The following is a 10089-nucleotide window of genomic DNA, read 5'->3' on the forward strand; positions in this document are numbered from 1 at the left end:
GGTGCAGTGCACCCAAGTGGTACATTTTCTTCAGCAGACTTTGCTCTTGTTCTGATAACAGAGCCTCAGAAGGAGTTACTAGAAGAATTGGGCCCTGCAGGGACTGTATGTCTTGACTCCACACATGGAACTACAGGGTACCAGTTTGAGCTGACCACTCTTCTGGTGCTAGATAAAGTAGGATCAGGTGTACCTATAGCTTATTTCATCTGCAATCGGATGAACGAGCAAATTTTGACAGCATTCTTCAAATGTCTGGAGGCGGCCATGGCCAAAAAAGTGGCCGCTAAGACATTTATGTCTGATGATGCTTTGCAATTCTACAACGCAAGGTGCATTGTCATGGGTGCTCCAAAACAGAAACGTCTCTGTGCCTGGCATGTGGATGAGAATTGGCGTAAGAAGATACTCGAGTGTGTAGAGAAACAGCTAAGGCCAGATGTCTACCATAGTGTGCGGCTACTGTTAGAGTTTCTTGACGAAGAGGAATTTAAAAAGTATCTTAAAGAATTCCTTTCTAGTGAGGAAGAAAAACTGAGGGACTTCCTGAAGTACTTCAAAGACCACTATGCAGTTATGCCACAAGAGTGGGCCTATTGCTTTAGGACTAGAGCACCTGTCAACACCAACATGCACCTTGAGAGCATGCAGAGGACGTTAAAGCAAGCTATGCTGGAGGGAAAACAAAATAGCGTGTGGACAAACTAATTTCTGCCCTCATGGACCTGGCTTATCATTTTTTAATGAAGAGGGCTATCTAGATGATGAAAGGGGCAAAGGGTAAGAAGCTGAGCACAATTCAGAAGAACCACAGGTCTGGCAGTGAAATGGCAGCTTGTGCCAGATTAAACGAAGATTGCACATGGACTGTGCCATCTCAGTCTATTAAAGGGCTCTCGTATAAAGTGTCAAAAGTGGGAGATGGTGCTTGCTGTCCTTTGAGCTGCAAGGAATTTGCAGTCTGTGTGCATACTTACATGTGCACTTGCTATGACCGTCTTATACGCTTTACAGTGTGCAAGCACATTCACTGTGTGGTCATCGCTAATCCAACTAGCAGCGACAAGGACCACGAGAGCTCACCCGAAGAAGCATGTGAGGCAAGCCAGGCATTGCACATTGTGCAGAGTATAACAAAGCTGGAAGCAGCTAAAGCAGTGTCAAGCTCAGCACTCTTAAAAGCAAAAATGGACTCAGTCAGACAGGCAATATCAGATGGTGAAGTCTCTGAGGGTGTGGCTGAGAAGGCAAACAAGTTGTTTGAGCCAGTTTTCATGCTTGTTGAAAGTGACCGAAAAAGAAAGATGCCAGACCATCCAAATGAACCAGCGAACAAAAAGTTGTGCACCAGTTAAGATTTCACTCTACAAGAAAACCTAGATTGTCACAGCCATCATCTAGCCTTTCAAGGCCCTCTGAAGCTCAAAAGAAAGTCCTTAAACGACAGCTTAGGAACAGCAGCATAGAAACTGAAGAAATAACCACTTCAGCAGGGCACGATTACTGGTAACAAGCCTCCAGTACAGTTAGGAAGATAGGAGTGGTGCAGTACTGTTGTGCTGTCATGCCTTATTGAAGCAGGTTGAGGTGTGCAGCCATATGTCACAGCTGGATGGTATGTGTGTTAGAGCACGAGAGAAGCCTCCATGCTTGTTGTATGAGCTGCTGGTAAGTGTTCTGTGAAAATAGGTACAGACCCAGAAGTCATCTTTGTTATGTGGCTATGTGACAGCTGCTGGATGGTACGTGTGTTAGAGCACGAGAGGTGCCTCCAAGCTTGTCATATGAGCCGCTGGTAAGTATGTCTGTGCATAGATGTAAGGAAGTGCATTGGATGGCGTGTAGTGTTTCAGTGTGCTCCTACCTTCTCTTTCACTGTCTCCCCATTTCTTTTCTGCCTTTCAACTTTCTTCACTCTATGCACTATCTTATTCTCCTCTTCATCTTACATTGAGGGTGTAGGAGAGTTAGCTAAGCATGCATAAAGGTTGCTGTGGACACCTTAATTGTGGCACTGATGAAGGCGAATCTTTGTCGAAAGGTTCACAACAGCTACATTTATCCTCCAAACACTGTTTATCACTTCAAGCCTTCATATTCCTGTGAGCTTCTGTCTTGTTTAACAGTTGTAACCCCCCCCCCGGTAAAAAACAAAACTATTGGGATTTCCAATTCGTTTTGTAAACATAATTGACCAATATGAACAAAAAAAAGCTTGATGAGCCAAGATACAACTTTGCCATACCATGGAAACACTTGAAACTCCTTTTGAGAAGCTTACTCATGCACAAGCAATTATTTTCAATCGTATACTCGCAATTTGCCGCGGCACCACGGCAAGTTTCAAGACAGATTTTGTTTTTGTCTCCTAGAAGCTATATGCTTAATTCTATCCATTGCTTACTGCACCACATTTGATTTTCTACAACAAATAAAATCGAATTCTCCATTGATTGCGCCGACGCTCACATTACAATTGTATGCTATTATTATTGATTAGTCTTTTGTATCTTTCTTTTGGAATGGGGGGGGGGGTGGCTGCACTGGTAGCGTTCTACGAATTTGCGCCGGGTGTTTGTGTGGGTAAGCTTAAGCGCAGAATTTTTTTGCGCGATAAGAAAACAATGCACTTCAGATATTTTAATTAATGCAGCGAGCTGTATGAAAGATCAGTCAAGGGGTTGGAGACGCCGTTATAGAGAATCCCAATTATGTTTCTTTTGCGTGTATGTATTTGGCGTAGATGCACAGTTTTCTTTATTTTGGCTACATTGCGCTAATTGCGCTTCCACGCGCTTGCCGACTCGATCGCAAGGGGACAGCCTGATCAACATCAATATCAGCAGCAATGGCGGATTTGCGCTTGCAAAGTTTTCAATAGTTTTCGCCTTTTAAGTGATTATCTTGCTATTTTAACGTGTGGAGGTTCATTGTACAACTGTTTTTTTCAAGTTTCGCATGTGTTTTAACACATGTGACAGTGTAGTCTTTTCTTCTTCAGCGGTTATTTGTACAAGACCCCGTTCACGGACTATCAGGTAAGATGTGTACGTACGCTGCACGCAAGCGTAGTGCTTCACTAAGCTGCAGAGCAATACAGAGTTAAGCATGAACGGTACTCAAAATTCACAAGTTCTAAGTATTGCCAAGAACGAACATTCATGGGCGAAGTTCTCACAGACGTTGTAGAAGTCATGGGGCGCGGCAGTGCTGAACGTAGCGTCGCAAGTTAGCGGCTGGGCGCAATTAGATTTCTTAAATCGTGTTTTTTACTAGTAGCAACGTATCACTGTTTCATATTATTGGCGGTGTCTCCAGGAAACCAAATCGGTAACGGGGACACCTGAGCTAGAACCCGGACTGGTCCATGGTTTGGGGCTCGCCGAGGCCTGCGCGTGCTAGTAGTATATCTATGATACCTGTAGGCTGTGTGTAAGTCGTACTTTACGAATTTTCTGATGCATTTTACGATCAGCTGTCCGCTTTTGCGGACGAAGCTGGAAGCAGGGTGTTCCGTGGGTTGGGGCAACATACCCTAACCTATGGACCGCCCTGCTTCCAGTTTTGATTCCCCCGATGCCCCTTGGGTACCCTAGAGACCTTGCGCATCTTCCTTGATTATAATCTAAGGTGCTCTCCTGAGGACTCTGTTTGCCGGTTACATGCGCCTTCGTGGAGCAGTACTTGTAAAAAAATCGGATCTATCGTCGCAACGAAAAAAGCGCCCCGCGACTTCTACATCACCATTCAGCTAGCCCATTGGTTTACCTATGTGTGACCTCAAACATCTGAAACTTAATGCCAGTTCAACAGGTTTGTTGGGAAGGGTGTCAGGTCGTTGCTTTGTGTTGAATCGGCCTTTTCTCAATTTTTAAGAATGTAATTTGAATGCACCTTACCAGTGCTGTGCTGCTTGCTACCAGTCCCTTGGACAGGGAAGACATGACAATCCCTGTGCATACACTTTAGATGCAGTGGTGTGACCGCTTCCTTTGGGAAGCTACCACGTTAGCAATATTGTGAGCGCAATACGTGACTTTCTTTCATCTTCCTCATCCGTACATAGTGTGTGTTGTTTCTTCCTTGCCATAGCTCTAGCTCGCATACAATAAAACGGTTCCCTAGAAGTGTTGGAGGTGCTGGGGTTCTGCGTTCAAAGGACGTAAAAGGTAACAGTGTTTGTGCCTTTAATAACATGTTGCAGTCGATCATTTTGATACGTGTGGTGGTGTTCATGCGTTTGCACACTGCAAAGACATCCACAATGTAAGAGGTACGTGACTCTCGAATTATATACTCTCTCCGGGCTTTTCTTGCGACCTCAGCACAAGTAGTTGGAGCACTAGAAAACTGACAAAGCTGGTGCAAGAATGTTGCCCAGTCAGAAAGATCTGGCTCGTGTATCAAAGCCAATTGTTTTTTAGATTGTAGAGGCAGACGAGCACGCTGTGCACTTCCTAAGAACTGTCACACAAGCAGAATTGTCCCACCATTGCTGACTCTGTTGCACATTTATCAAACCGCTTGATTCTCACCGAGCTCGAGCTATGGTGACGAAGACGCAGCACATGGTTTACAGTCATATATTGCACTTGCAATACATCTGTTATGCCAGTTTGCCGAAATAAGTGTGCACACTAGTGACAAGTTTACTATGCGTGCACGGGTATTTGCCTTTCCTGTCCTATGGGCTGTTGGCAAGCAACACAGTGCTGCACTCGTCAGGTACACCTCAGGTTTCAGTATGTTTACATTCGGTTGCATGAACATGGAGGGAGTGTGTGTGCTGTAATCAATACCACACAGATTTTGCTAATGTAGGCTTGAGTAGCTTTTCCATGCCTCCACTAAATAGTCGGAATACTTCCATGTATGATAGAATGATGAGCATTTTAACCTCCAGACATGCAGCAGCCTTGGCACCACTGCAAGGCGGAAGCAACCTCGTCACCGTGCTAACGCTCAAATAAATCTGATTATTAAGGCATTTTATAAGCCCGCCAAACCACCTGCACCACCTGAATGATGTCACTTGTTGCACCTGGCTGTTCATTTCATTTGCTCACTTTGGCATCCTCTGCTCGCACATATTCGTTTCCAATAATTCAGGAAAATTGCAGGGCTGGTTCACAATCTTTCCAAAGCCTCAGGAGGGACAGGACCAGATGGTGGGTCTGGAGCAGCAGCGCACCAGGCAGGCATAAGTGTGACTGACATAAACCACACATATACCTCTCTGCTGTGTCTACGGAGTACCAGGTATGTTCCTTACATGCATGTTTACACTCGTGTATGTGAGCATGTCATGTACTTATAGCTATCCACGAGTCTGTAATATTGTCAATACTGTTTTATTTATTTTACTATATGGCCTTGTAAAACTGAGAAAAGATAATGAAAAAAAGGAAAGAAACGCTGTCTTCCTGTTAACCAGTGAAAGTATTGTTGCATAGAAAGAGGCGCAGAGAAAAATATGTATATACATGTCGGACAGCCTGCACAAAGTTTTATCTCTGTCTCTTCAAACATAGCGTACCTGTCCGGGGTCAGTGGAATAGCTGTTCTGTAGCATTGCCCCTAGCAGTGGAAGCACTGTCCCAGAGCTCTAAAGAGAGTCATCAGAAGCGCAGTGCTAAACCTTCAGCCTTAAAATGCGAAGGGCGTCACTGGACAGAACGAGAGATGACAAGGTGAGACTGACTGGGGCACTGTTGTGGTGATGGGTGCCACCTGGTTGAGCACACAATATAGTCCCCTGTCCTGAGAAAAGCTTTTCTAAGAGCCCCATACAGTGGAAAGGGGACCAGAGAAGTACAAGCGCACCAGAAGAGAAATGAATGTCGTATTGTGAAGCATGGTACTGTCATTTCTGGTTGCTTCATGACGCAGTAATGATAGTCACAGCACAATATTTTGAATTTGTTCTGGCAACTCATGATATGCTAGTGAATGCTGCTCATTCTGATCATGTGGCCTGCATTTCAGTGCTTGGATATCTAAGGCCATGTTGCAAAATGCACAAGAGATTTATAATAGACTTGTATACACACAAAATGCAAGAACTGTTCTAATATCACTGAAAAGACAGAGCGTTCACGGCGTCGTTCAAGCTCAGTGTCGTTGAGCTTCACAAGAACTAGTCTTACCTGATGTCATGACTGGCCTGTATGGTCAATAATTTGTGTCGCGCCGCCAAAGCAACACCGAAAGGCTGGACGTTTTAAATACGCCGAACCACCCACAACTGTTGGAAAACGCCTAGGAGGCTCCAATAGCGAAGAGACCTTACCCTTTGTGCAGGCATTTTTCCCTTCTTACCCACGCCTTGCACGACACCCTGATGCCTGCGTAGTCTCCACAGTGAGTGGGACCATTAAGCTTCGTGTGTGCATTCGCTCTTTCTCTTCCTCCTCGGCAGGGAAGACGCCGGCGGTGTCTGTGTGTGCATGTGTGCACGTCAGTGCCTTTCCTTCTGCTGAGCCAGTGGCGGTTAGAAAATCCGTTGAACACTTCCATGTATCAAGCGGCAGCCACCAGTGTTTTCTCTCTTTTTCTCTTGAGCGAGGGTATTCCAAACACTATAACGAACATCCTCGCGAATCGACTTCAGCCTTCAGTTTTTGAGTAAACTAGAATGTCTGTCGCTCTCCATCAGAAAATTTGCAGAGCTGACCACTCCGTAACAATGGGAAGTAAACATTCATTGTTACTTGTTACGTTGTTGCCGTATCGTATCTACTGCCTGGCCCCCTCGGTACTCATGAGCTGCTGCAAAATTCAGTCAGTGGCACGATCATCAGAACCTGGGTGCACAATTTGTAACGATTGGTGCCAACGGTGCGACCCGACAACCAATGGTCAAGCTCCAGACCACCAAACCCACACTACTTCTACAGTCCTGGGTTCCCATCTTTAGTACGGAGCAGCAGCAAAAAAAGAATTGACATCTGTGAATAACGTATATGGATGTGGGCTGCTTTCCTTGAACATAGGAGGCAAAGGCCTTTGGGAAGTTCAGTCGCACTTTGTAATTTAAAAGGCGTCTCACCAACATTGGACCTTGCAAACCGACAAGTGCAGTGCATAGATCACACACTAACAATCTTGTCTCCAAATTATCAAAATGATGCACAGCGGGAAAACAGCTGAAATTTTAAAGAAAAGCCATCAGGCCCTGCTTCAGCCAGAGTCAAGGTTGCATGCACAAATGTCTCAATGTAAAATGTGCTGCCTGCAACATCACCAACCATGGCACATGACATTCGTAAGTCGTCATCCAATGTTAAATGCCATCCCTGGATGTGTGCCCCACAGCAAAAAAGCAAGAGATGGAAAAGAAGAAAGAAAAGACAAGGCTCGTCATGCAAGTGTGACGTGAACCCTTGGCTCTGGTATGAGGGAAGACGAAGAAGGAAGATCACTTGGAGGGAGGCAAAGCGGTTGAGTGCCGTTGCTTTTAGCGCTCACCTCCTGGCAGCATGAAAATGCAACATTTCAATTTCTTCCATTTCCTTTAATAATGAACTAATTAGAAATGTTTGTTTGATAAAATGCTCCCTTGACAGCGTCTTACAACTTCTAATGTACATATTGTCACGCGCTAACACAAGAGTAAGTGACAGTACGGGCAGCCAGAGGCGAAAAATGCCAAGCACTAAGCGACGGTTGTCCAGCTGGAGCGGGATCTTTCACTTCGTCGTCTTCTTCGCCGTTTTGCTGTGCACGCAATGCTGAATGTTCGCTGGCTCAAAACACCATGTGGCAATATAATTCAAATTTGCCGTGGTGCTTGGTGAGAGGGGCTTTTTCAGCCCAGATGAGATCCTGCAGACTATAGTACTGTATGGAAAATATGGTACATGGAACTGTAAAATTTAATGTTCCACAGAAATTTCTACCTGTGCAATTGGAGTTGGCTTTGTAATAGCATAGATGTCAGGACTGTGAAAGAACCTTTTATTCCCTAAAGATCCTGTGCTATAGTATATTTGAGCATTTACATAAAAGCATGGAGACCCTCAGTGTGTAGCAATTCAAGTAGCGGCATATAGGTTGTGTGTGCTGCCTGTAGGGATGCCACTGAAAGCCATCTGCGAATTGGCAGATTTGAGAATTGTGGAGGGGAGAAGGCTCATGGCAGTTCTGCCTGTGCACCAAGCACTGCAAAGCACAGTGCTGCAATTTTCTGTTTGTGCATTTGGAAGAAAATTATTCCTGCAGTTGCAGTGACTACACAGAAGATGCACCCTACGAGAGTGGACAGAGTTCCAATGTAACTGCGGTTTGAAATGGTCCAGCCCCCGTGTGTACGAGCACCGATTCATGACTTCATTCATACGAGCACCGGCACATGACTTCTTCACCAACCTCTCTGTCATCTCTGTAGCACATTAATCTGGGATAGTAACTCCACTCTGATGCAGAAGATGAAAGTGCATGCCAGACATGCTGACCACACCAACTTGGAGAGTGTCACTTTCTTGAATATGGCAAAAGTTCATGTTCTGGGCGAAATAAGAGTTCGTGGGCAATTTTCATCTGTGATAAAGAGAAGTAAGTGCTGCCAGTGGTCAGACGTCATTGAGGTTGAGCTTCTCAAGCAAGTGGATGCCATCGAGAACACCCAAAAGTCAGTGATAGCCATTGTGCAGCAGCATAAGGTGGCAAAGTCCAGCCGGTCTTTCTGTGCACAAGGTCACCAAAAGGCATTCCTAAGTAACGGATATTTTTTCTCCTACACTGCTACCCTAGAGTGGCCGGAACATATGCACCGTTCGATCCAAGCATGCAGCTGTTATCGAAGCTTAGTTTAGTCAGTTATTGAGGCTAAAGATGGTTTTAATGAATGCACATTAGGAAACAATTGTGAATGTAAAAAAATTTGAACTGTATTGACTCTTTGGTGGCATACTGTTGCTATTCCTGAAGTTATGTCCTCAAATAACTTATGCTACAGATATTTGAAGCTTTAGTAAAAAACAATTGGAGTGGAAATATCAATTTTTCAATTTCAAAGCAAATTCGAATAATGAAACCTAAGTGCAAAGCAAATATTTTTCTAATATGAATACTATTGGTATTGTAAAAATGCATTTTTTTGCCAACCAGAGATGCAAAATAGTTTACTGCATAGTAAATAATGTACAGGGATATTATGCTTCGTGGTTAACAAAATTCTCTAATACAACACTTTTGTTTGACAATGTCATAACTAGTTATTTAATGTTTCATGAAGCAAGGACAACAGTTCGACATGTTCGAAGAGCAGTGACACCTTACTGCATATCACCATCGATTCAGACATCGAAAACAGCTGCTTAGAGTGTCTGGTATCAGCAGGTCGCTCTTCACAAGCCGAGCCAACAGTGGGCTTACGCTTACACCATCGCTCACCACGCTTACACCATCGGTCAAACGGAACTTCTTTTTGGCCCAAAATGTCTTCATGCAAATATCTTTGAACCTGCGATTGTGGCAGTGAAAATTCTGCGACGAGTGAAAATTTCTGCTTGTTGATAAGCTCATCAATCTTTCCGCAGTGCTGATGTGGAAGTGGCCCGTTCAGAAGCATTTGTTGTTGAACGCATACTTGGGTTCCTTGGTGTTGAAATTATCCTTCCTTTCTCTAAATCCAAGGGCGAGATCTTGCATTCTGAATGTTTGCTTGCGCTCTCATTATTCGCCTTCACCGTGCTTTCGTCAGTGGTCGTCTGCTTGGTGAAGCGGGAGCGCCTATTGAACACTGCCTACTCACTGATGTAGAAGCTGAAGCAAACAGTCAGAAAGCTAGAAGCTTGCGCAATCTCATCCCAGGTTTTTAATCCAGTTTGACATTGAAGCATCCTGGTAGTATTAAAGTACTTAGAAAGAGGTTCCAGAAGCATTTCCAAGTTTGCCACTTGGTGAAATTTGTAGTTTGGAAACAATTTAGGCTCTTAGCGAGATTAGTAGTGAACAGAGGTTTTCACATGGCGATTGGTGTAGTCCAAATGCATGAAGAGGTCGCAGTACGAGTACTTAAGCTGATAGTGTCGGGTAACCATAAGCACCCGCAGGGGCCCCGTGACAGTGTCCCCTTTAACTTCAGAT

The 10089-nt window shown here is 44.5% G+C and overlaps 1 protein-coding gene across 1 annotated transcript in view; it reads left to right on the forward strand.

The window, feature by feature from the left end:
• LOC139047045 (uncharacterized) overlaps positions 1-708 on the forward strand; it is a 975-nt gene extending 267 nt beyond the window's left edge. The window contains exon 1 of the mRNA XM_070520987.1: positions 1-708. This exon is cut by the window's left edge and continues 267 nt beyond it. Within this exon, the coding sequence (XP_070377088.1) occupies positions 1-708 (708 nt within the window).
• Positions 709-10089: the final 9381 nt, after the last annotated feature.

The sequence above is a fragment of the Dermacentor albipictus genome, chromosome 6 (genome assembly GCF_038994185.2).
Source record: "Dermacentor albipictus isolate Rhodes 1998 colony chromosome 6, USDA_Dalb.pri_finalv2, whole genome shotgun sequence".
NCBI classification, from domain to species: domain Eukaryota; kingdom Metazoa; phylum Arthropoda; class Arachnida; order Ixodida; family Ixodidae; genus Dermacentor; species Dermacentor albipictus.